The sequence below is a fragment of the Stegostoma tigrinum genome, chromosome 40, assembly GCF_030684315.1.
Source record: "Stegostoma tigrinum isolate sSteTig4 chromosome 40, sSteTig4.hap1, whole genome shotgun sequence".
Taxonomy (NCBI): domain Eukaryota; kingdom Metazoa; phylum Chordata; class Chondrichthyes; order Orectolobiformes; family Stegostomatidae; genus Stegostoma; species Stegostoma tigrinum.
In genome coordinates this window covers 7,917,792-7,943,450 of record NC_081393.1, presented here as the reverse complement: position 1 = coordinate 7,943,450, position 25,659 = coordinate 7,917,792, and the positions used below count along the sequence as shown (strand labels likewise).

At 44.2% G+C, this 25,659-nt stretch overlaps 1 protein-coding gene across 5 annotated transcripts in view; it reads right to left on the bottom strand.

Moving 5' to 3' along the window:
• Positions 1–15,015: 15,015 nt before the first annotated feature.
• The window catches only part of LOC125448094 (netrin receptor UNC5D-like), a 487,552-nt gene continuing 476,908 nt past the window's right edge, over positions 15,016–25,659 (bottom strand). For all 5 annotated transcript variants that reach the window (XM_048523119.2, XM_048523121.2, XM_048523123.2 and 2 more), the window contains 2 exons: positions 18,087–18,265; positions 15,016–17,196 (listed from right to left, as the gene is read on the bottom strand). In XM_048523119.2, coding sequence (XP_048379076.2) covers positions 17,004–17,196; positions 18,087–18,265 — 372 coding nt within the window. In that variant the 3' untranslated portion in view covers positions 15,016–17,003. The remainder of the gene's footprint in view (positions 17,197–18,086; positions 18,266–25,659) is intronic.

The window sequence follows — 25,659 nt, the reverse complement described above, 5'->3', positions numbered from 1 at the left end:
GTCACATATGAGATATTTTACGAAACTGGAGTTGGTATGTTACCAAACTGAAGGGATGAATTAGAGTGTATGGTTAGATTCCAGTTCTGGTGCAGAACTCAAAAATCCAACAGCAGTAGGTATTTTTTTATCTCGATTGCCTTTCCTCTACTGGAATTTACTTGTGCCCTTGCTGAAGTGCCGTCCCTTCAGCACAGTTGGGTATCCCAGTCAGTCCTCATGTGAGGCACGGTGGTAATATTATAACTGACAGTCCGGTTAAGAATGAATCTGGACGTGCTCCAGAGATAATGGAGGGCACCTGATGCTCAATGCTTAAGGGCTGGTGATACCTCCTCCCTCTCTCCCTTCCTCTCCCTCACCTCCAGTTGCCTGCATTGCCCTTCCTGGGTTTTGCATGTTCATTAATCAACTGGGGGGAAAAAATGGGTGATCGAATAGTAGATGTTAAAAGATGTGAAAACACCACAAGTGATATAGTGATGGGATAACAAAAGTTCAGTTGTGTGAAAGAGGACTCCTGGATAAAAAGAAAGAAAGTGGAAATAAAGTGAGCCTCGAGATTTGAGCCAAGACAATATCATTGGCCATCACAAAAACCCATCTGGTTCAATGATGCTCTTCTTTAAAACTGTATCATGGACCTTCTCACTAGAGAGCATCCATGGAGTCTTGTTTTACTATTTCTTCTGTGAAACAGCAATTACATTTGATGCCCCTTAGGGAACAAACTGTCATGTTTTCCCAGTCTGGCCTAGGGGTGACTCCAGATCGACATGCGATTGACTATTAATTATCCTCTGAAATGGCGCTGCAAGCCATCCAAATTCAAGAGCAATTAGGGATGGGCAACAAATATTGCCTCTGCCAGCAACACCCACATTCCATTATGGAATATAGAAAAAAGAAATAGAGTTGACACACAGAGTAGCCATGCTCTGACCAAACAGAAGAGCTGACCCAAGGGGCTAAATGGACTCCTTTTTCGGAAAATCCATCAAAGGATCTCTCCCCACCTCATCTGCTTTGAGTTACTCTTCATGTGCAGACAAAGGTAAATATTCCTTGATGCATGTACACCCATGAAACTAATAGGAATGCTTTGACATTTATTGAAGCAAACTACTCCTAATATATGCAGTTTGACATGACCCACCAAAGCTCTTAGACTGGATTGCCATTATCAGAATTGGCGACCAACAAACTGCAATGTTTACTCCACTGCACTGCTTGCAAATATACATTCACACCTTCCAGCCAGGCTGTTGGCAATATCAGGAGACAGGTTTCTCCTGTGAGTTAATCTGATTGGGCTTGCCAAAATCGAAGAATAATCCACCCATCACAAGAATATAATTGTTAGCACAAATAAGGATCAGTGCCCAGAGGCTGGGCTGCCAATATCCAACACTCTTAACTGTTTCAATTTGTATGCCCCAAGTGCACTGGATTCTGGGCTAAGGCAATCTGGGTGCATAGCCAGAGGGAGAGAGTGTGCATCAATCATGAGCACAGTTCACACTTGTTTGGTTTACAAATGTGTAAGTCAGAAAACAGCTTGCGTTTAAAACGATTTATATTCCTATAGCATCTTTCACAGTTCTCAGAATGTTCCTCAGCACGTCAATGAACTACTTTGGAAGAACGGTCAAGCTATGATGTAAGAAGTGTGGTAGCCAATGTACACAAAATAAACTCTGCCCATCGGTCTTGTAACAATGCCAGGATAATTCAATTTTTTTAACTGCGAGAGAAATACTGGCTGAGATATTGAAGAGGATTCCCATGCTCTTCTTCAAAATTGCATCATGGATCTTTTCACTAGAGAGAGAGTCCATGGAGTCTTGTTTGATATTTCTTCTGTGAAACATTTGAGCGCTCAAGTTTCTGGAGTGGAGCTTGAACACAAACTGACTTGGGCAGAATGTTGCCAACTGACACTGAGATCGCCACTTTTCACCACCTCAGGACACACACCTGCAACATTCACTTCTACGTTAATTCGCAGCAATTCTTTCAGCCACAGATCTGGTTGTCTGAGGAGGAAATGAGATGGAAAAGGCCTAGAGAGATAAAGAACACTTCCAGTCCCATTTTAACCTCGCCAAACGGGCTTGTGGCAAATCTTGAAAAGAAAACAGTGGTTTTTGGCGATGGCAATTCAAGACACTTCTTTTTCTGATGGATTGAAAAGTTCTGCCTGAATGAAAGTACATTCTTTTTCTACTTATACAACCTCCTGGATGGCAGAGCTTCTAACTTGCAAATGGTGAATTGAAGATGAATAGCAGAAGGCGATGAACATGTGGACACTGGTGAGAGTAACAGAGGGACAAACTACACCACCAGATAAGATGGGGATGAACAGAGCTATTTTCTTTTCTTTCAGATGGTCATTAGTCAGTGGACTAGTGAGTGGAGTCATGACCAAAACCAGATCAATTGTAATCTTGTCAATCTTCAAAAACCAAATGGCCTACCCCTGCTCCTACATTCTTAAATAGTTTGAGTGCTCTGAGGAGACATTGTAATCATTCTCTGGATAATTGGGTGATCTGCCTTTCAAATCTCAACCGAAGTATTGTTTTTTTTTTCTGTAATTTTACTTATTTCTGAAGCTAAAGCAAACTTGCAAAGCCGTGGATTTCTGTTTTATCTTTTGCCACAAAAACCAATAACTCTTTGTCAGGAACAAAAACAAAGTTGCTGGAAAAGCTCAGCAGGTCTGGCAGCATCTGTGAAGGAGAAAGCAGAGTTAACGTTTCGGGTCCGGTGACCCTTCCTCGGAACTGTATCCCAGAGGACATTGTGGAAATGTTGGTTGGCTCGCCAAACTAGTTTGTTGTTTTGCTCTATCTACTCTACTCTAGTATCAAATCTACTCTAAAAGCTTAGACATTGCAGGAAATTAGGAGAGATAGTTTTATCATCCATAACCGCAGGTGAGGTGCTGGAGGACTGGAGGGTGGCTAATGTTGTGCCTTTTTTAAGGAAAGGCCGTGAGGAGAAACCTGGGAACTATTGACCAATGAGTCTGACATCAGTAATGGATAAGTTGTTGGAGGGGATTCTGAGAGATAGGATTTACATGCATTTGGAGAAGCAAGGATTGATTACAGATAGTCAGCATGGTTTTGTGCAATGGAAATTTGTGTCTCACAGACTTAATTCAGTTTTTTTGAGGACGTAACCCAAAATATTGATGAGGGCAGAGTGGTAGACATTGTCTACATGGATGTCAGTAAAGCCTTTTGATACAGTTCTGCACAGTAGACTAATCAGTAAAGTAAGATCACATGAGATTCAGGGAGACCTTGCCAATTGGATGTAACATTGGGCTTGATAGTCGGAGGCAGAGGTTGGAGGGGGAGGTTGCTTTTCGGTCCGGTAACCGGTGGGTAGCGGTGTTCTGCAGGGATTGGTGCTGGGTTTGCTTTTGTTTGGCATTTACATAAATGATTTGGATGTGAATTAAGGAGGAGTGGTTAGTAAGTTTGCAGATGACATCAAAATTGGTGGTATAGTCAACAATGAATGAGATGATCTAAGTTGACAAAGGGATCTTGAACAATTGGGCCAATGGGCTGAGGAGTGACAAATGGAGTTTAATTTGCATAAATGTGAGATACTGCACTTTGGTAAAATGAAAACAAGGGCAGGACTTAAACAGTTAATGTTAGGGCACTGGCACTGAGTAGTGTGGTCAAACAGAGACCTGGGGATTCAGGTATATAGTTCTTCGAATGTTGTGTGACAAGTAGAAAAGGTGGTTAAGAAGGTGTTTAGTATGCTTGCCTTCATTGTTCAGACTACTGAATATAGGAGCTGGGATGACACATTGAGGTTGTACAGGATGTTGGTGAGGCCACTTGGAATAGTGTGTATAGTTTTGGTCACCCTGTTATAGGAGGGATATCATTAAACTGGAGAGGGTTCAGAGACGATTTACAAAGATGTTGCCAGAACTGGAGGGTTTGTGTTATAAGGAGAGACTGGATAGGATGGGGCTTTTTTTCAATGGAGTGAAGGTGTTGAGGGGTGACCTTCCAGAGGTTTATAAAATCGTGAGAGGTAGGGTTAATAGCAAAAGTCTTTTCGCGCATGAGGGGGGATTTCAAATCCAGGGGACATATTTTTAAGCTGAGAGGAGAGAGATTTAAAAGGGACCTTATGGCAACTTTTTCACACAGTGGGTGGTTTGTATGTGGAATGAACTGCCAGAGGAAGTGGCAGATGCAGATCCAGTTACAACATTTAAAAGACATTTGGACAGGTACATGAATAAGAAAGATTTAGAGGGACATGGGCCAAACGTAGGCAGTGGGACTAGTTTAGTTTGGGAAAGCTGGTTGGCACGGACAAGATGGACTGAAGCGTCTGCTTGCTTGCTGTATGACTGTATGACCGTTACAAAGGCAATTAGCAGTGGGCAAGGAACCTTAGCCTTGTCAGGGATGTCCTAACCCCATGGACAAATAGGAAAACCTTTGCCAGAGCATGTATGCAGCCTAGAAGATCCTGTGTGATTGAAGCAGAGTGAATTCTTTAAATTTCTAATGAAGATTTAAGCCTTTCAAAGAATTTGGCTTTTGTGCAGCAAATTATTTTCACTCTGAACAGTAGCACACTGTGTGTATCATGCCCCCTCACCAGTCAGATTCCTGATGAGTCAGGAACCACAGATTGTGTTTCAATAAAACATCTTAAATTACTCTACGAGGCGATGATTGAGATGATCAACTCTTCTGAGAAGCTTAGTGTGCTAAATAAGAATCAATTTGGGCACTGATGAAGGGTGTGAACCTGAAACGTTGACTTTCCTGCTCTTCTGATGCTGCCTGACCTGCTGTGTTCCTCCAGCTCCACCTGGTATTGACTTCGACTCCAGCATCTGCAGTTCTTGGTATGTTTTGTGCTAACTAAGATCGGCTCCCACATTGCACTACTTCTTGGCTGCAATTATCTACTGAAGCCAGCAGAGGGAGATAGGACCCTTCTCACAAGTGTGCAAAGCTGTTGGATTTAACTCTCAGCCAAAGCTGAAAAGAGTAATTGCCTGGAAGGTAGTGAGTGGTCACACCTGCTTTATGTTTCAGCATCTACCTCTCCTCAACCCTGCATTTCCACAAAGTCAGACTCTGCACAGGAATCAGGTGCAGCTCCCAATGTGTCAGGGGTATACACACTTCCCAAAAAGCTTTTTGTTAAAATCAGAAAGCAAAACAGCCTGGAACCAATGCGGTGTAGAGCTGGATGAACACAGCAGGCCAAGCAGCATCAGAGGAATGGGAAGACTGATGTTTCGGGCCTAGGCCCGAAATGTCAGCCTTCCTGCTCCTCTGATGCTGTTTGGCCTGCTATGTTTATCCAGCTCCACACTGTGTTATCTCAGATTCTCCAGCACCTGCAGTTCCTACTATCTCTGGAACCGATGCTGTGTGTGGAAGTTAAATGCACCAGATTCCTTTCCCAGCTGATCAAATGGAGAGATTTTAAGATCCTTTATGTTCAATTGATTAACGCACCTCGCACAACTAGATTTGCAAATAACCACAAAATAATAGAGCACAGAGACAGATCAGTTGAGTTGTCCAATCTGCATTGGACAGGCAGTCAGCTTGAATTTGTTGTTGCCACAATCACTCTGCAGGACCAGGCTAACTATCGAGCTCGTAGTTCTGCAATGAGGCGTGACAACCACATCTTTCACATTCAGCAGACGGATTTGATAGCAGACAGATTTAATGAAGCTGTTCACTTAGACAGTACGTCCCGTTTCAACCTCCATCAACCCAACTCCACCACACCTCATCAGAAAGAAACGTGAACCCTTTCAGCCACCTTTGAGTGGTCTTCAGAAGAAGTCATCTACAACTCGAGATAGTAACTCAGTTTCTCCCTCCTCAGACCTGCTGAGTATTTCCTGCATTTTCAATTCTTATTTCATTAGAAAGCCTCCTTGTTGTTCTATCTTGACTTTGATGGTGGGCTGAAATCTTACTGAGCTTCCTGATGAGTGGTCCTCCCACCACCATCGCCAGCAGGAGCAGAAAGAAGAACAGGAAGAAAAGCCCTCCTACCTGCATTTGTATCCCTCATGTCTCTCTGTATTGTATCCCGCCCAGTCAGGAGGTAGGTGGTGTTGTGGGAGTCGGCAGAGGGTTTGAACAGGGAGAGATGAAGGGGATTCAGTTTTTATCGATCTCTAACTGAGTATATTGTAGGTGCAGAAAGGTATTTTATTATTTTGTTGGAAGACTGATGAAGATTCAGAAAACATTCCATCCATTGACTCCATTTACACTTATCATTGCTGCGGAAAGGCAGCCAACGTCATCAAAGACTTATCCTATCTCAGGCATAATCTCTTCTACCCTCTTCCGTTAAGCAGAAGATTCAAAAGCTTAAACACATGTATTAACAGGCTGAAGAACAGTTTCTTCCCTGCAGTTATTAGACTCCTAAATTGAGCTCTCAAATTTCAAATTTAATGTTGACTGAGATTTATGTTCCCCTTCTTGGCAGCCATAACCTTGTATTCCTTGCTCTGTTTAATCACCCTAAGATCTCAGTGTCTTTGTTTGTTGGGATCTGCTGTACTGCTTGATAAACAGCATTTTTTAACTGTACTTAGGTACGTGTGACAATGATAAATCAAATCAAATCAAAACATGTTGGGAGGCTGCCACCTTCACCTTAGGTTCACTGACACTGCAAGCATGATCCACCATGTTGAACATTCAAAGACCTTCTTTAAACAATAAACCTCCTTCTCCATTAATTTCCTCATTCAGTGGTTAAATCTCTGCAATTCTCCACCAGACAGAGCTAAGGAAGCTCAGTAATAGAGTCCAGTCACATAGGGGTCAATAGATTCCTACATATTAAAAACATCAAGGCTTACGAGATGGTGCAGAAGAATGGTGTTGGTGTAGAAGATCAGCCATGATCTCACCGAATTGAATAGCAGGCTCTAATCTCTGAATGACCTACTCCTGCTCCTAAATATTATGCTGTTATGATGTATTATTTCTTTAAAAGCACCTTGATGTATCTATGAATGCAAAGATTAAGGTAATTCAGGCACTGGTTTCCAATTATTTTGCTCAAGGTGTATGCTCACATTACCGTGTGACTTTTCTCCAAGCTCTTGTGTCCTCCTACAATTTTCCAGCAATTGCATGGAAGTGCTGCCTGCATTCCTGACTATTCCAAGTTTCAGAGAATCATAGAATCCCTACAGTGTGGAAGCAGTTTATTTGGCCCCTCAAGCCCACACCAACACACAGAGATGCACCCTACGCCTTTAATCCTGCATTAAACATGGTTAATCCACATTGCCTGCACATCCCTGGACATGATGAGCTATTTGACATGTCCAATCCACTTAACCTGCACATCCTTGTACTGCGGATGGAGGAAGCCTGAGCTCCCAGAGGAAACACACACAGACATGGGGGGAACGTGCCAACTCCACCCAGACAGTTGCCCAAGGGTGGAATTGAACCAGGGTCCTCAGCAGCAGTGCTAACCACTGAACCACCGTGCTGCCTTTTGAGACTGACAACTTGCAATGAGGTAGCATTGTTCACATAAAAAACACAAGTCTCAAAATGTTTTGGAGTTCCAAGGGGAGTCAGTGAGTGAAAAATGGAAAACTGTTCAGCGAAATGACCATAGTCTAGGAAATGTGCTTTCTTTGAAGACTTTTTCGGAAGAGGTGCAGTGAGAACAACACAGAATGGGTAAGAGAGTGAGTTCAATGACAAAGAGGTCAGGATAGCTCCAACAGGCCTTCCCAAATTGGGGTAGAGTGGGGGTGTAACAACCCCCAGTGGAGCCATAGATTTGACCAAGATAGGACAGTTTTGGTGCTGCTCAAACGGGCACCCGTGCTCACAGCTCCCTTCCTCTCGCTCTCACAAGTGTCTCCCCCACACCCAAAGGTCATCCCTCATCCCTGCTATCACAGGTCTGACTGAAGGCTCGTGACCATTTTCAAGACGAGGCAGGATCAATGCTGTACAACTTTAGAAAGCTACAGGCTACGGGATCTGTGGAGTCAGAATGCTGGTCTTTAGGTTTGGCACAGGACAGCAAACGAGAAGGGGTCAAGTCTATACACAGGGTTTTGGAGATTGATAAGGTCAATGGACATAGGTCCATGGAAATGCATGTAGGGTAGGACTTCAAAGTTGATGCACAAGGGAAGGCGGACGAGCAAGACAGTCAAGCAGTACACCACAGATCAGGGAGATACTGAGGGTCAAGGCTACCATTTAAGCCTTGCATCATGAGCCAGCTGCCTCAAATCAGAGGGGACTGCTCATGGAGGAGCACTGAGAAAAGCAAGGAAGATCACTGGCAGCCCTCTATTACTAAGGTGGGAGGCAGGCAAGTTCAACTCGTTCAGAAGAGGGGAATTTAATTAATACTTAAGCAATTAAATTCAAAAAAGGTCAAAAAAGTACAAAGTCACTCAGATATTCCAAGTAGTTTTATCATATAATGTTTTAGAAGGGAGTCTTTGATTTCTGAGATAATAGGAACTGCAGATACCAGAGAATCTGAGATAACAAAGTGTGGAGCTGGATGAACACAGCAGGCCAAGCAGCATCTTAGGAGTAGGAAAGCTGACCTTTTGGGCCTAGACCCTTCATCAGAAATGGGGGCGGGGAAGAAGTTTCTGAAATAAATAGGGAAAGGGGGGAGGCGGAACGAAGATGGATAGAGGAGAAGATAGGTGGAGAGGAGAGAGATGAATTAAAGAGGTGGGGATGGGGCCAGTAAAGGTGAGTGTAGTTGGGGAGGTAGGGAGGAGATAGGTCAGTCCAGGGAGGACAGACATGTCAAGGAAGCGGGATAAGCTTAGTAGGTAGGAAATGGGGGTGGGGCTTGAGGTGGGAGGAGGGAATAGGTGGGAGGAAGAACAGGTTAGGGACGTGGGGATGAGCTGGGCTGGTTTTGGGATGGGATGGGGGAGGGAAGATTTTGAAGCTTGTGAAATCCACATTGATACCAATGGGCTGCAGAGGTCCCAAGGTGGAATATGAGTTATTCCTGCAACCTTCGGGTGGCATCGTTGTGGCACTGCAGGAGGCCCAGGATGGACATGTCATCTGAGGAATGGGAGGGGGAGTTGAAATGGTTCGCGACTGGGAGGTGCAGCTGTTTAGTGCAAACCGAGCGGAGGTGTTCTGCAAAGCGGTCCCCAAGCCTCCGCTTGGTTTCCCCAATGTAGAGGAAGCCGCACCGGGTACAGTGGATGCAGTATACCACATTGGCAGATGTACAGGTGGACCTCTGCTTGATGTGGAATGTCTTCTTGGGGCCTGGGATGGGGGTGAGGGGAGGAGGTGTGGGGGCAAGGTGTAGCACTAGGTGTGGTGGGGCTGGAGGGGAGTTGCGGAGCAGACAAAGGAGTCACGGAGAGAGTGATCCCACCAGAAAGTAGAGAAGGGTGGGGATGGAAAAATGTCTTTTGTGGTGGGGTCGGATTGCAGATGGCGGAAGTGTCAGAGGATGATGCGTTGGATCCGGAGGCTGGTGGGGTGGTATGTGAGGACTAGGGGAATTCTTTTTTGGCTGTTATTGCGGGGACGGGGTGTGAGGGATGAGCTGCCGGAAATGCAGGAGACACGGTCGAGGGCGTTCTCGACCACTGCAGGGGGGAGTTTGTGGTCTTTGATTTCTGATCCATTTATAGGTAGTCTTCAGCAATCAGTTCGAGCACTAGTAATCGCAGTAGTAATCGTTATGGAAATTGAGGTCATTGATTTCCTTCAAATTTTGACCTCTCTGTCTGCAAGATCATAGCACCCCAGAGTATGCACAGAGCGAAAAGTGAGAAATATTGTCTCCAAGTAAAATTATCATCCCAGTTGTTGATCCTTATCATCACGGCTTAAAGCTTGCAATCTGATTTTCAGCCATGTGACTGCCATGTGTAAGGTTCTCACATACAATAAGGCACCAGAGAACTCCTCATAGGTCCTGAGATCAGTTCAAGTGCAATCTTGGAACGATGAAATGCCTGATGCTATCTCAATTGTGATTCAAGACCATGACCCATCTTTTTTTGATGCACTACAATAGTTGTGGATATCCCTGTATGTCACCAAGAGCTTGGAATTTTTTTGCATGCTCCAAGGCTAAAGGTGGTCCATTTATTGTGGTTAGAGTCCACTTTGTAAATGTAATGTAAACGTATGACCATTGTTGTTTCAGCATGGGGTGCAGAGTGGTTATCTTTCATTTGTGCAGCCTTTTGGCAGCACTCACTGCCCCATAGGGCAGTGGAGGGACCTAAAACTGAAAAGAATTAATTGTAACCACAAGTGTATATTCTACCAGAGATAGTAGGAATTGTAGATGCTGGAGAATCTGAGAGAACAAGGTGTAGAGCTGGATGAACAGAAAAACATTGTTATTCCTCTGAAGAAGGGTCTTGGCCCGAAACGTCAGCTTCCCTGTTCCTCTGATGCTGCTTGGCCTACTGTGTTCATCCAGCTCTATACCTTGTTGTCTAGATATATTCTACAAATCTTTCAGCCTAGCCTTTGGCCTAAATTGTTTATGAAAAACCTTGATTTTTTTTGAGTAACTGACAATAATATGAAAGTAGGGCACTTTCATTCACAAAGTAATTTCACTGAGCCTCCAAACTGATGGAAACATAACAGTATAAATAACACTATGTAAAATATTACTTCCTATAATTCAGATTTACACAACGAGCAGTCACAATTTGAATGAGTGAATATCCATTTAACGAGACCATTTGAATACTAAATAATAAACCAGGTAAAGCAGTGAAAACTGGGCATGGTATACAGTAGGTGAACAAATCAATATCATCCCCTTTCCACGTGATCTTTGGCAACTGGGGTGACAGCCAATGTAGCATCCAGCTACATTTCAGTAGAATGGTCCACGACCCTTCCTTGCATCCCACCTTTTCCTGGCTTTTTCTTCCTGTTGACAAACAAGCCAAGAGCCCTATCCCTGAGCTCCTGGACCCAGTGCAGCAGATAAATTATAGAACATAGAACATAGAACATTACAGCACAGTACAGGCCCTTCAGCCCTCGATGTTGTGCCGACCTGTCATACCGATCTCAAGCCCATCTAACCTACACTAGTTCATGTACGTCCATATGCTTGTCCAATGATGACTTAAATGTACCTAAAGTTGGCGAATCTACTACCGTTGCAGCAAAGCGTTCCATTCCCTTACTACTCTCTGAGTAAAGAAACTACCTCTGACATCTGTCCTATATCTTTCCCCCCTCAATTTAAAGCTATGCCCCCTCGTGCTTGCCGTCAACATCCTAGGAAAAAGGCTCTCCCTAGCCACCCTATCTAACCCGCTGATTATTTTATATGTTTCAATTAAGTCACCTCTCAACCTTCTTCTCCCGAATGAAAACAGCCTCAAGTCCCTCAGCCTTTCCTTGTAAGACCTTCCCTCCATACCAGGCAACATCCTAGTAAATCTCCTCTACACCCTTTCCAAAGTTTCCACATCCTTCTTATAATGCGGTGACCAGAACTGTACGCAATACTCCAAGTGCGGCTGCACCAGAGCTTTGTACAGCTGCAGCATAACCTCTTGGTTCCGGAACTCGATCCCTCTATTAATAAAAGCTAAAACACTGTATGTCTTCTTAACAGCCCTGTCAACCTGGGTGGCAACTTTCAATGATCTGTGTACATGGACACTGATGTGTCTCTGCTCATCTATACTACTAAGAATCTTACCATTAGCCCAGTACTTTTCCTTCCGGTTACTCCTACCAAAGTGCATTGCCTCACACTTGTCTGCATTAAACTCCATTTGCCACCTCTCAGCCCAGCTCTGCACCTTATCTGTGTCTCTCTGCAACCTACAACATCCTTCGTCACTATCCACAACTCCACCGACCTTAGTGTCATCTGCAAATTTACTAACCCATCCTTCTACGTCCTCATCCAGGTCATTTAAGAAAATGACAAACAGCAGTGGACCCAACACCGACCCTTGCGGTACACCACTAGTAACTGGTCTCCAGGATGAACATTTCCCATCAACTACCACCCTCTGCCTTCTTTCAGCAAGCCAATTTCCGATTCAAACTGCTATATCTCCCACAATTCCATTCCTCCGCATTTTGCACAATAGCCTACTGTGGGGAACCTTATCGAATGCCTTGCTGAAATCCATATACACCACCTCAACCAGTTTATTCTCATTTACCCAGCTCTTCCCCCCCACCCACTGCATCCCAAAACCAGTCCAACCTGTCTCTGCCTCCCTAACCGGTTCTTCCTCTCACCCATCCCTTCCTCCCACCCCAAGCCGCACCCCCAGCTACCTACTAACCTCATCCCACCTCCTTGACCTGTCCGTCTTCCCTGGACTGACCTATCCCCTCCCTACCTCCCCACCTACACTCTCTCCACCTATCTTCTTTACTCTCCATCTTCGGTCCGCCTCCCCCTCTCTCCCTACTTATTCCAGTTCCCTCTCCCCATCCCCCTCTCTGATGAAGGGTCTAGGCCCGAAACGTCAGCTTTTGTGCTCCTGAGATGCTGCTTGGCCTGCTGTGTTCATCCAGCCTCACATTTTATTATCTTGGAATTCTCCAGCATCTGCAGTTCCCATTATCTCTATTCTCATTTACCTGTTTGGTCACCTTCTCAAAGAACTCAATACGGTTTGCGAGGCACGACCTTCCCTTCACAAAACCGTGCTGTCTATCCCTAATCAATTTATTATTTTCTCTATAAAACTTTGGTGAGACCCCACTTGGAATACTGCGTCCAGTTCTGGTCGCCCTATTATAGGAAAGCTGTGGATGCTTTGGAGAGGGTTCAGAGGAGGTTTACCAGGATGCTGCCTGGACTGGAGGGCTTATCTTATGAAGAGAGGTTGACTGAGCTCGGTCTCTTTTCATTGGAGAAAAGGAGGAGGAGAGGGGACCTAATTGAGGTATACAAGATAATGAGAGGCATATATAGAGTTGATAGCCAGAGACTATTTCCCAGGGCAGAAATGGCTAGCACGAGGGGTCATAGTTTTAAGCTGCTTGGAGGAAAGTATAGAGGGGATGTCAGAGGCGGGTTCTTTACACAGAGAGTTGTGAGAGCATGGAATGCATTGCCAGCAGCAGTTGTGGAAGCAAGGTCATTGGGGTCATTTAAGAGACTGCTGGGCATGCATATGGTCACAGAAATTTGAGGGTGCATACATGAGGATCAATGGTCGGCACAACATTGTGGGCTGAAGGGCCTGTTCTGTGCTGTACTGTTCTACGTTCTATGTTCTATGTTCTATTAGATGAGTATAAATCCTATCCCTTATAACCTTTTCCAACACTTTACCAAAAACTGAGGTAAGGCTCACTGGTCTATAATTACCAGGGTTGTCTCTACTCCCCTTCTTGAACAGGGGAACCACATTTGCTATCCTCCAGTTGTCTGGCACTATTCCTGTAGACAAAGATGAGTTAAAGATCAATGCCAAAGGCTCGGCAATCTCCTCCCTGGCTTCCCAGAGGATCCTAGGATAAATCCCATCTGGCCCAGGGGACTTATCTATCTTCACCCTCTGTAGGATTTCTAATACCTCTTCCTTGTGAACCTCAATCCCACCTAGCCTAGTAGCCTGTATCTCAGTATTCTCCTCGACAACATTGTCATTTTCTAGAGTGAATACTGTTGAAAAATATTCATTTAGCGCTTCCCCTATCTCCTCTGACTCCACACACAACTTACCACTACTATCCTTGATTGGCCCTAATCTTACTCTCATCATTCTTTTATTCCTTATCTTACTTTTGTCATTCTTTTATTGCTTAATATAAATGAATGAATTGTGCCATAATTATAAATGAAAAGAGGATGAATGACAGGGTCAAGAGTACAAACATGCATGCCATGCTGATTACTACAAGTAGCTATTCTGTTACTAAATTTATCTTACTCTATTTCTGTGGTCTCATTCCTTTTTGTCTCCAATTCTTCCTCTCTCTCAAAGTCTCCTTCACACCTACCTCAGCATTTCTACTCCTTTCATATCTCCTGCTCTCCATCTTTATCTCATGTATAACCTGCTGATGGTTGTCTATGTCTTCCTTTCACTGCAACTGGGCATTAAAGCAGCCTTAAATAAAAGAGGCAAAAAGAAACAGTTTAAAATAGAGTTTAGTGAAATCCAAAAAATGAATGTGACTAATTTACTGCAATGCAATCCAAAACGATTGCCTCAGAGATGCTGGTGGAATGCTTGGCAAACCATCCAGCAACCTTTGATTACTACAGTAAATACCTCAACAATAAATGGAAAAAAATGATGGCTTGGGGCAAAAGAGGCTATAAGCACAATTCATAGAAAAGAGATGGTGTAAGTATTCAAAGGGAACTCAGAGAAGAACTTTTAAGGAGGCTTATGAAAGGAGACAGGGAAGATTATGGGATTTTAGGAGGGGCAGGGGTGGAAGAAGAATGGAGTTAGGCAGAGCAACAGACCCTCAGCAGTGCAGTCAAGTTCTTAGTCAGACTGTACAATGCCATTAAGTTGGATAAAGTGGTGACAAAACAAAATCTTGGAACTCCCTGCCTGACAAGAAAATGGCTCACTGACAAATTCTCAAGGGCAACTGGCAAGTAGAAACAAATGCTGGACTAGTTAGTGATGCCCTTACCCTGTGAATGAGTGGGAAAGGAGAAAACACATTGAGGAGGTATGTACACTTGGAGAGAAATGCCAAGTTGGGATGACGGCAGACACAGGAGAGGGTTCGTAAGCATCACTGAGAAATGCGAAATCGACACAATGTGGAACAAGAAGCGCAAGGGAGTTGGCACGGGGAAATTTTGCAATCGGTTGCAAGTTAAAGGCTGTGGTATATGTAAATCAAACAACACTGCTCAGCATTCTCAGAACAACAGCTGTTCACATTTCCAGTGTTTTGGCTTTGCTCCCGTCACCATCTTATCAATCCATGAACAATGGAATGCTCCGTCAATCAAAACAAGGAGAAAAATCAAGACCCACAGAAACTTTATGATTATTTGTACACAAATAAAACCACAAGGGCCCACCAGTCTGTGCAGTAACCCTTTACATGTGGACTTCAATAGAAATAGGGCTTTGCTGATTGATGAGCAGAGTGGAGGCACCAGTATATAGTTTACAAAATCCGTCAAGAGTTCAGCAGGTACACATACATCAGATGTGTATGAACAAGACAATATACACAAAGAACAAGAGAGAATGGATGAGTTGCTTAAGGATAAGGGTGCAACAATTATTTCATTGATTATTTCAAGTGATTAAACCAGTTTGAACCAGATTCAAAAAGAACGATCATGCTGATCCACCAGCAGATCAGTTAAACTGGGGTTTCTTCCCTTTTAGATATTTTCAATATCCCTCACAAAAGTAAGGTTTTATTAAGAAAGCAGAACAAAGAGACTGTAGTACTTGTAGGCAAAAATATCCTTCACAATCACTCTTCACTGTTTAAGCAACCTCACCAACACTGAAAAAGGATGGCCCACAACTGGTTAACCCTGCCTTTGTTCTGTCTGCAGCTAATTGGTACCTACACAAAGTTTTCATCCACATGCGCTGAATGTCTTGTATGAATACAAGTGCATGGGGCACAGTTCCTGCTGCGGGAAGCTGTTATCCTGAAGTAAAGGCCAATCGCTCAGACCCTAGTCCCCATAACTGTTCAGACCCAACTCTGACAGAGTGTGGAGCTCACCGCTCCAGCGCTGCCTTGCTGAAGTGTATGTCAGAAATTCTGTCGCTCTGTTTGCATTAGTTTGATGGTTGCAGGAGGGCAAGACTACAGTCTGCTAATTCCCCATCCCTGTAAGGTTCGTGGGGGATGTGGGACACTGGTGATCACGCAGACTCTCACAATGTAACTGTTCAACTAAACATGCAATGTTCGCCATTGGTGCTATGGGCTTTCAAGTAACATCTTCAGATCTTACAGAGTCAGTGAGGTGTGTGCTGTTACTTCTTTGCCTCTTTGAATGAAGAGGTTGTTTGACTGAACTAGGAAGTTGGAGGTGGGTGGGCAAATGATGAAATTTTCAGGAGTCCATTCGAAAAGAGTTGGCCATGCAACCTGAAAGCCACTTGCTTCAATGTCAGTCTGAGGTAATTTAACAAGCTCCTACCATGTGATTACCTCCCCCCTACATAGCAGCAGAGAATCCCTTGTTTATAAATGGATTATGGCTCTTGCTTAAAAAAACACTCTACAGAGGCAGGTATGCCATCACCAAGTCACCCTTTATTTATACACACGGAGAGTCCTTGACACTGATCCAGCTCCGTCAGAGCCAGCTCTCAGAGTTAACTCAACCTCCAACATTCCTGTTTATATCTGTGAGCCAGGGCTCCCCGATTGGATCAGATTAACAGCCCAATCGGGGAACTCAGATTCCATGAGGTCAACCTGGCTGACCTCATTACAATCAGAACACTTAATTCACAGCCACCGGGGCAATGAATGATGTTCCAGTACCAACACAGTCAACAGTAAGCAAGAACTCAAAATGCTGATCGTTGACACCAGCTTGCTCCCTTCACTGCTACAGGGATTGGCTGAAAGGTCGCTTTCAATAAACAGCGATTTACGATGACTTAAGTCGGGGGAAGTCCCTCAGTGTGTGCCTTACAGGATCTCAGCTGTACCTCTGAAGTAACAGTGGGAGGAGCAGGGTTTAATTCCGGGGATATTCCTGTCAAAATGTGGATGGAACTGCTCTTGTCTGTAGCTGATTGACAAACTGTTGATTAAATTGATCTGATAATTTATAATTGGTGCACCCTTGTTGGAAATATTTACAAATAAATTCTATTTACATACACATCCAAGTATCTGGACAGTAAACCATATTTCATTTCCTGAGAAATCTTGCCGATATTGTGACTGAGCGGAACTTGCTCAGGGGCGAGCTGAACCAAGAGTCCTCCTGGGGTGACAGCAAGGAGTTCTGATTCATCCACCATAGTTGTAGTCTGATTCATCACCGTCGCCTTCAGCTATCATTGAGTCAGGGCACTGGATCCTGCCTATTTCCTCCAGAGCACTGGCTAGAGAGTCAAGGTCTCTGTCATTTTGATGCTGTGCCTCCCATATGTCCAAAATAGTACCAGCAGGGCTGCTTTTAACTGCAAAGTAGCTCAGGTTTCTACAAAGTGAGAAAAAGAGGAGAAAGACCACACTGAGAAGGACTGAGCATTTCCAAAGCCTGTTGAAATCAGTCACTATGCACATCCTAAATGGCCACTTGCCTGCAATTTTCGAGACAATTTTAGCATATGTTGACAATGGGGAGAAATGTGCAGTGAGTGCTTGCTTCCAATTTCTCTCATTCTGCAGTACTATCCATTAACAGCTATCTCCTAAGGTGTCCTAACACATGAAGGGACTGAGATCCCTAAAATCCATTGCTTTACACAAAAGTTGAGGGGCAATGACCTTTGCTTAATGATCCTACCATTCTAAGAGATACACAGATACTTCTAACCAAACTGCCAAGACATGTTTTGATACACCTACAGGGCAGGTGGGGCTTGAATTTGGATTTCTGGCCCAGAGGTTATATCTTGGGACTGTACACATCTGGCTGCTGGCTAGGGTATGATCAAGGTGGGCAATGATGCCTTCATAGTTGAACAACCTGCTAGAGTTTAATATATAGATTAAACAAGAGCTGGAAGTAGGCAGATCAGGTGAGGCTGTGCAGTCAGATATGGTTGTAATACTCAAATGGCTTATACAGTTGCCAGGTGGTGAAAGGATGTTAACTCTCATGGCTAGAGAGACAATGCAGACTCTGGTTCTCAAAATGCCTCTCCCAAGGTCCTGCTACACCATTAGCCGACAGCTGTATTACCTAGACTTCTGTTAGTCCCCTTCTCTGATAGACCCCGATATGCTGCAATATGGCTTCTCAATATCCCGTTCTGTTTAGAGGTAATACTAATGCAGTTGAGCAAACTTGACCTCAATGAAAACCGAGCTTAACTTTTGGAAAGGAGACAAGTCACCCAGTTAGCTTGCTTTGCTTCCACTCACCTGTCTATGTGGAGTTTTTGTGCTAAGAGCCGCCAGTCTTTGCCTGATGCACTGGGAACATCAAAAGTGCAACAGATCTTCTGTCTGATGGAATATGGGATCTTAAATGCTTTGGGACCTGCTAACGTGGCCACTTCACTTGCAGCCTGTGTGCAGATGTGAACTGCTTCTCTCTCGTCCTATAAGAGGAGACAGTGCATGTTTAGAGTTCGTCAACAACTGCAAGGAACTGTCACTTTAAGATTAAGACAACTTTTAAATTGGTTGCAAGTCTTTCCCAAGGAAACCTGCAGGCTATTCCTTCATAACATGACTTCAGAAATATGACACAAGGCCATCCTCCTGGTGATGTGTTACATCAGAACTACCTATATGCATAAACCGTTCATTAAGTGTGAATACCTCAAACAAATCTTGCAAGTAAATGAATACAGCTGACAGAAAGAGGTGTTGGGAATGCGATATTGTGCCAAATTTGCTTCCTGTCCCTCCAGCCAGAACCACTTCCAATCAGCTCAGAGAGACATATCACTTGCAATGAGGTCCACAGGATACTCTGTTTACATTTGTGCATTCTTTATTCCAAGTCTCACAAGAGTATCTCTTTCCAATAAAATACAAAGTCATATGTTAATAACTACTGGAATATTTAAACCGTAAGCTGATGCAAAAGAGGTCAGACCAGGTTGAGCATTTTTAAAATTCTTTCCAATTGTGCTTACGAAGGCTTCCCAAAGGAAGGAAGTAAAGAAACAATTTAATTTCTTTCTAAAATGAAATCTTCAGGAGCTACTCCTCATGAAGGCCTTTCATTGTTTTTAACAACTTATGATTATTATATTTCAGCAACACACTTCATGATGAAGAGGCTAATGAAGAGGCTGTGCAATTTGTTTCCTTATGGAACTTGAGAAAGGAAAATGTTGAACTTTCTTCAACTCAGATCATGGGAGCTATCTGTGACATCTGAAAAACTCCCTCCAAGGAAAGTCACAAAGTGGGCACATTATTATATAAACAAGTGGAGTTTCTCTTGAGAAAGGAAGGGTAATGAAACCAAGACTGTCCTAAAGTCCTGACTACAAATGGTCTTTGTCAGTATGTTGGCTGTCCAGGGCACAGTTCCCAAGGAAACGTGTCCATCCCATCTTGGAGATAATCGTCTCGTTGTGGATTTGATTCCAGACCAATGGTCTACAGGTTTGGAATAATAGTTCAGATATGTGAATTTAAATGAAAGTTTAAGAACTTACATGAAGTGGGAAAGAAAATCTCAAAATAAAAACACACATAAAATTGGATTGCTGTAAAAACACAACTTGCTTTTTGCCATGAAACTTTAATTGATCCAGTCTGATACCAATATGGTTAAATAGGGGCCATCCTCTGAAGTAAACTATTTTGTATCAGCAGTGGGAGACTCAGGATTAGTTACAACTTGCATTTAAGTATCACCTTTTTTATAGGAAAATATCCCAAGATACACAAGAGTGTGATTAAAAAACAAAGCAACACTGAGCTATTTAAGGAGATAATAACATTTTGAGTGAACGATCCTTTGTGACAAATGCAAGATTTTATAAGGTTGTTGTGTTTTAGAACTGTGTCTTTACATTAGGGGACAACAGTGGAATGAGAGTGATCACATGGCCTGTTTTGAATTCTGCTGGCAGCAAGTTTTGGTGGCTTGGTTGGTAGCAATTTCAGAAGGTGGGAGGAATCTAGGTCGGTTGACAAGGAAGAAGATAGAAGGTATGCCTGTAAATTATAAGACACAAGCAGCTGTGCTAATGTTGGATGCCTGTTTGTTTCTAAGTGACAATGAGGCAGAAAGCATGTCAGGATTTCGGAATGGTTACACTTTAAACCATCTGTTTAATTCCAAGATGTACTGGAGTTGGGAACAGAGTTCTGGAGGATAACTCATGAGCAATTCTAAGCAGTTACAAGGCTTAGGAGATTCATGTGGCCACAAACTGGGGAAGAATATACAGAAGGCAATTGCACAATAGCCTTTCAGATTTTCCTGCACGTCAGGGCAGCATTGTGGCACAGTGCTTATCACCGTGGCCTCAAAGCACCTGGGATCTACGTTTGAATCCAACCCTGGGTGACCTTCTGTGTCGAGTTTGCACGCTCCCCACATGTCTGCATGGGTTTCTGCTGGGTGCTTTGGTTTCCTCTAAGAGTCCAAAAATGTGCAGGTCAGGTGGACTGGCCACGGTAAACTGCATCATGGTGTCTGGGCTTGTGCAGGCTAGGTGAGTTATCATTAATGTGGGGTTATGGGGAGAAAGTTGGGATGCTTTTTAGAGGGTTGGTGCACTCTTGATGGGCTCAATGGCCTCTATCTGCATCGTAGAGATTCTGTGATTCAGTAAATATCACAGACAGGCTTACTTTGAAAGAATTGGGAAGCGATGGCTGAGTGGTATTATTGCTAGACTGCTAACATTCTGAGGACCTAGGTTTGAATCCTGCCAGGGTAGATGGTAGAATTTGAATTCATTAAATATCTGAAATTAAGAATCTAATGATAACCGTAAATCTATTGTCAGGAAAACCCACCTGGCTCACTAATGTCCTTTAGGGAAGGACACTGCCATCCTTTCCTGGTTTGGCCTACATGTGACTCCAGACCCACAGCAATGTGGTTGACTCTTAACTGCCTTCTGGGTAATTAGGGATGGGCAATAAAAGCTGCCTAGCCAGCGATGCCCTCATCCTGTGAATGAATACCCAAAAAAAATCCAAGAGAAAGCGAGCTTCTTCTGGAAAACTGTTTTGAGTTCTAGTCTCCCTGGTATAGGAAGGATCTTATTAAACTGAAGACAACTCAGAACAGATTCACCAGGATGTTGCCAGGAGTGGAGCGTTTGAGTTACAATTCGATTGGGACTTCTTTCGCTGGAGTGCAGGAGGTTGAGAGGTGACCTTATAGAGATTTATTAAATCCTGAGGGGCATGGATAAGGTGAACGGCAAGCATGTTTAACTTAGTGTGGGGGATTTCAAGACTAGGGGGCATATTTTTAAAGTGAGGGGAGAAACAGTTAATAACAACTTGAGGTGCAATTTTTTTTACACAGAGGGTAGTTCGTATGTTGAATGAACCTCCAGAGAAAGTGGGTACAGTTACAACATTGAAAAGACATTTAGAACAATATATGAATAAGAAATGTTTGGAGGGAATTGGGCTAAGCGCAGGCAGGTGGGTCTAGTTTAGTTTGGGATTATGGCTGGCATGGACTGGTTGGACCGAAGGGTCTGTTTCTGTGCTGTATGACCCCATGATTCTATAAAAGAGAAATAGAGGCAGCAAGAATTCTTTATTCACCACACAAAATGGTTGGCGATCAGACAGAAGAAATTGAGGTTAGAAGGGTTTGAGTGAAGTTGGAAGTTTCACATAGCTTTGGGTTGAGATGGGGGAATTTCCAATGCAATGCACATTGTGGAAGTCCATTCAGTGATACTAAATTATCTGGCTGGGAAAGGCAAAAGGAGCTCAGAATCACTGGAGAACAAAGTGTTGAAAGAATGCACAGCTTGAAGTCTAACCGTAGAGGGAGATTTTCAGGCATTGCTTCTCTCCAAAGGTACTGCCCTATGTGCCAAGTATTTAGAGCATACTCTGCATTTATTTCAAAGTTCCACAAGCAACTTTTGTTTGGAGACATTGATACGGGTGACAGAAAGATGATTCCATGTGATGGGTTGCAAAAAACTGTGAAAGGTGGGAGAGAGAATGAAAACGATAGAGAGAGGCAGACAGTCTCAGGGAGGTCATTCTGGAGACTTAAGCCCAGACAGCTGAAAGCAGTGGCACTATCATGGATGACTTAAAATTGGAAACGAGCATGAGGTCAGAAGTGGAGTTCCACTGAGACCTCGGAGAAGTATGAGCTGGAAGAAATCACGGAGACAGGGATAGGTTGGGGGTGGATAAATTTGTAAATCAGGCAGCGAAATTTTAAAACTGAGTGCTGCTATGTGAGGAGCCCATACAGGTCAGTGAACACAGGATGATGAGTTATCTGGTCTTGCTGCAAGTGAGATGATTACCACCGGAAATTTGGATGGGCTCGCGATTATGAAAGGTAGGAATGTTGGCCAGGAGAGCATCGGAATACTCTAGCCATAGAAAGTAGAAGCAGGGAGTGGTCCATTCATCCCTTCGAGCTTGTTCTGCTGAATATGATGATCTCAGCTGATCATTCAACTCGGGACCCTTCTGGAGGTAAAATGGTATGTGGATAAGGATATCAGAAATATATGGTCTGAGATCGGGCAGAAACAGGTGACATTACAGAACTGGAAGTAGGTCATCTTGATGCTTGGTAGACATGTGATTGGTCTTTCCGGCACTACGCACATCCTGTTAATGAACTTCATGAAAGATCACTTATAATGCACCAGTTTGGAAAACATTAATTATGGAATGTATATTCTGATGAAATAGTCATTAAGTACAGCTGAGGACTGCTCATACAATGGCGAGTGGGTGGCTGAAGGAGTCTATATTGTGAAGAGCTAAGCTTCATTTAGCCACAGCGCACATATCACCCTCTGAAATGGAGAATTTTTACAGAGCATCTGGATCTATTTTGGCAGCAATATCTGACTCTGCAGGACCTGAATTAATCCATATGCAAGCCTGATCTAATCTGTCAGGCAGCCCCTGTCAAGGGCGAAGAGAAGGGTCACAATGCAGAACCAGTGTAGCTGAGATTCAGAAGAATCACTCATCATGGATGTGGCCGTATGGAGAATCACAATCGTGATTTTTTGGCCCCTGTGAGCAAAGGATTTAAAACTGCGGATTCCTTCACAACCTGTTTTAAAAACAGAAACAAAGTAGCGGTAGCGGGCAGCGGTGTTTTTTTTTCCTCTTTCAGAGAAGGAGCGGGAGCAGCAGAGGAAGTGACGAGGACCAGAGGGGCAGCCGGGAAGGAAAGCAGTGACCATATATATCAGCAAGGCGGCTAGACCTGAGACTCTACAACTGTAGTGTCTCCCACCAGCCCTCCTCCTCTAACCTAGTTAATAAGGTAAGGTTCATTCTAAACTTTCTCTATTGAATATAAGTTTGTTATTAATTTGTTATTGTTATTTGACGTAAGCTTTCTACTTTAGTATTGAGTGGGTGTTCAGATAAGTGGGGTATGGATGCTAGGGCAGTTGCTTGCTCCTCCTGCAGAATGTGGCAGTTGGGAGATGTGGCACACGTCTCCGCTGGCTACATCTGCGGGAAGTGCACCCAGCTACAGCTCCTTGAAAACCGTGTTAGGGAAATGGAGCTGGAGTTGGATGAACTACGGATCATTCGGGAGGCAGAGGGGGTAATTGAGAGGAGTTATCGGGAGTTGGTCACTCCTAAGGCTCAGGTCGAGGATAGATGGGTTACAGTTAGGGGGAGGAAAGGGGACAGACAGACAGTGCAGAGATCCCCTGTGGGCATTCCCCTCAGCAATAAGTACACCGTTTTGGATACTGCTGGGGGGGATGACCTACCAGAGGAAAGCCATAGTAGTCAGTTCTCTGGCACTGAGCCTGACACTGTGGCAAAGAAGGGAAGGGGGCAGAAAAGAAAAGTACTCGTGGTAGGGGACTCGATAGTTAGGGGAATCGACAGGAGATTTTGTGGGCAAGATCGGGATTCCCGGAAGGTATGTTGCCTCCCTGGTGCCAGGGTCCGGGACGTCTCCGATTGGGTGTATAAAGTTCTAAAAGGGGAGGGCGAACAGCCAGAAATCGTGTTACATATTAGCACAAATGATATAGCCAGAAATAGGTTTGAGGATATAAAAAGTGATTTCAGGGAGTTAGGATGGAAGCTGCAGAGCAGGACGAACAGAGTAGTGTTCTCTGGTTTACTACCGGTGCCACGAGATAGTGAGGTGAGGAACAGGGAGCGGGCGCAGCTGAACACGTGGCTACGCAGCTGGTGTAGGAGGGAGGGCTTCAGATATGTTGATAATTGGGATGCCTTCTGGGGAAGGTGGGACCTGTACAAGAAGGACGGGTTGCATCTGAACTGGAAGGGGACCAATGTCCTGGGTGGAAGGTTTGCTCGAGTAGTTCGAGAGGGTTTAAACTAGTATGGCAGGGGGGTGGGAACCTGAGCTGTATACCAGAGGTGAGCGTTGATGCAGGTGAGGCAGTAGCAAGAGGTAGACCAGCTAGTGGGAAGGATTTTCCTGGGAAGGAACCAAGGGATCGGTTAAAGTGTGTTTGCTTTAATGCAAGGAGTATCAGGAATAAAAGTGATGAACTTAGAGCATGGATCAGTACCTGGTGCTATGATGTTGTGGCCATAACAGAGACATGGGTTTCTCATGGGCAGGAATGGTTGCTGGATGTTCCAGGGTTTAGAACATTTAAAAAGAATAGGGAGGGGGGAAAGAGAGGAGGGGGTGTAGCACTACTAATCAGAGAGGGTATCACAGCTACAGAAGCTTCCTTTGTCGAGGAAGATCTGCCTACAGGCCCCCCAATAGCAGCAGGGAGATTGAAGAAAGCATAGGTCGACAGATTTTGGAAAAGTGTGCACGCAGTAGGGTTGTTGTAATGGGTGGCTTTAACTTTCCTAATATTGATTGGAACCTCCTTAGAGCAGAAGATTTGAATGGAGCTGTTTTTGTAAGGTGTGTTCAGGAGGGTTTCCTAACGCAGTACGTTGACAGGCCAACGAGGGGAGAGGCCATTCTAGACTTGGTGCTCGGAAACGAGCCGGGGCAGGTATCAGATCTTGTGGTGGGAGAGCATTTTGGTGATAGTGACCATAACTGCCTCACATTCTACATAGCTATGGAGAAGGAGAGGATTAGGCAGAATGGGAGGATATTTAATTGGGGAAGAGGAAACTATGATGCGATTAGACATGAGTTAGGAAGCATGGACTGGGAGCAGTTGTTCCATGGTAAGGGAACTATCGACATGTGGAGACGGTTTAAGGAACAGTTGTTGGGAGTGATGAGTAAATATGTCCCTCTGAGACAGGCAAGAAGGGGTAAGATTAGGGAACCTTGGATGACGAGAGCGGTGGAGCTTCTAGTGAAAAGGAAGAAGGTAGCTTACATAAGGTGGAGGAAGCTAGGGTCAAGTTCAGCTAGAGAGGATTACATGCAGGCAAGGAAGGAGCTCAAAAATGGTCTGAGGAGAGCCAGGAGGGGGCACGAGAAAGGCTTGGCAGAAGGAATCCGGGAAAACACAAAGGCATTTTACACTTACGTGAGGAATAAGAGAATGGTCAAAGAAAGAGTAGGGCCGATCAGGGATAGCATAGGGAACTTGTGTGTGGAGCCTGAGGAGGTAGGGGAAGCCCTAAATGAGTTTTTTGCTTCTGTCTTTACGAAAGAAACAAACTTTGTAGTGAATGAAACCTTTGAAGAGCAGGTGTGCATGCTGGAATGGATAGAGATAGACGAAGCTGATGTGCTGAAAATTTTGTCAAACATTAAGATTGACAAGTCGCCAGGCCCGGATCAGATTTGTCCTCGGCTGCTTTGGGAAGCGAGAAATGCAATTGCTTCACCACTTGCGAAGATCTTTGCATCCTCGCTCTCCACTGG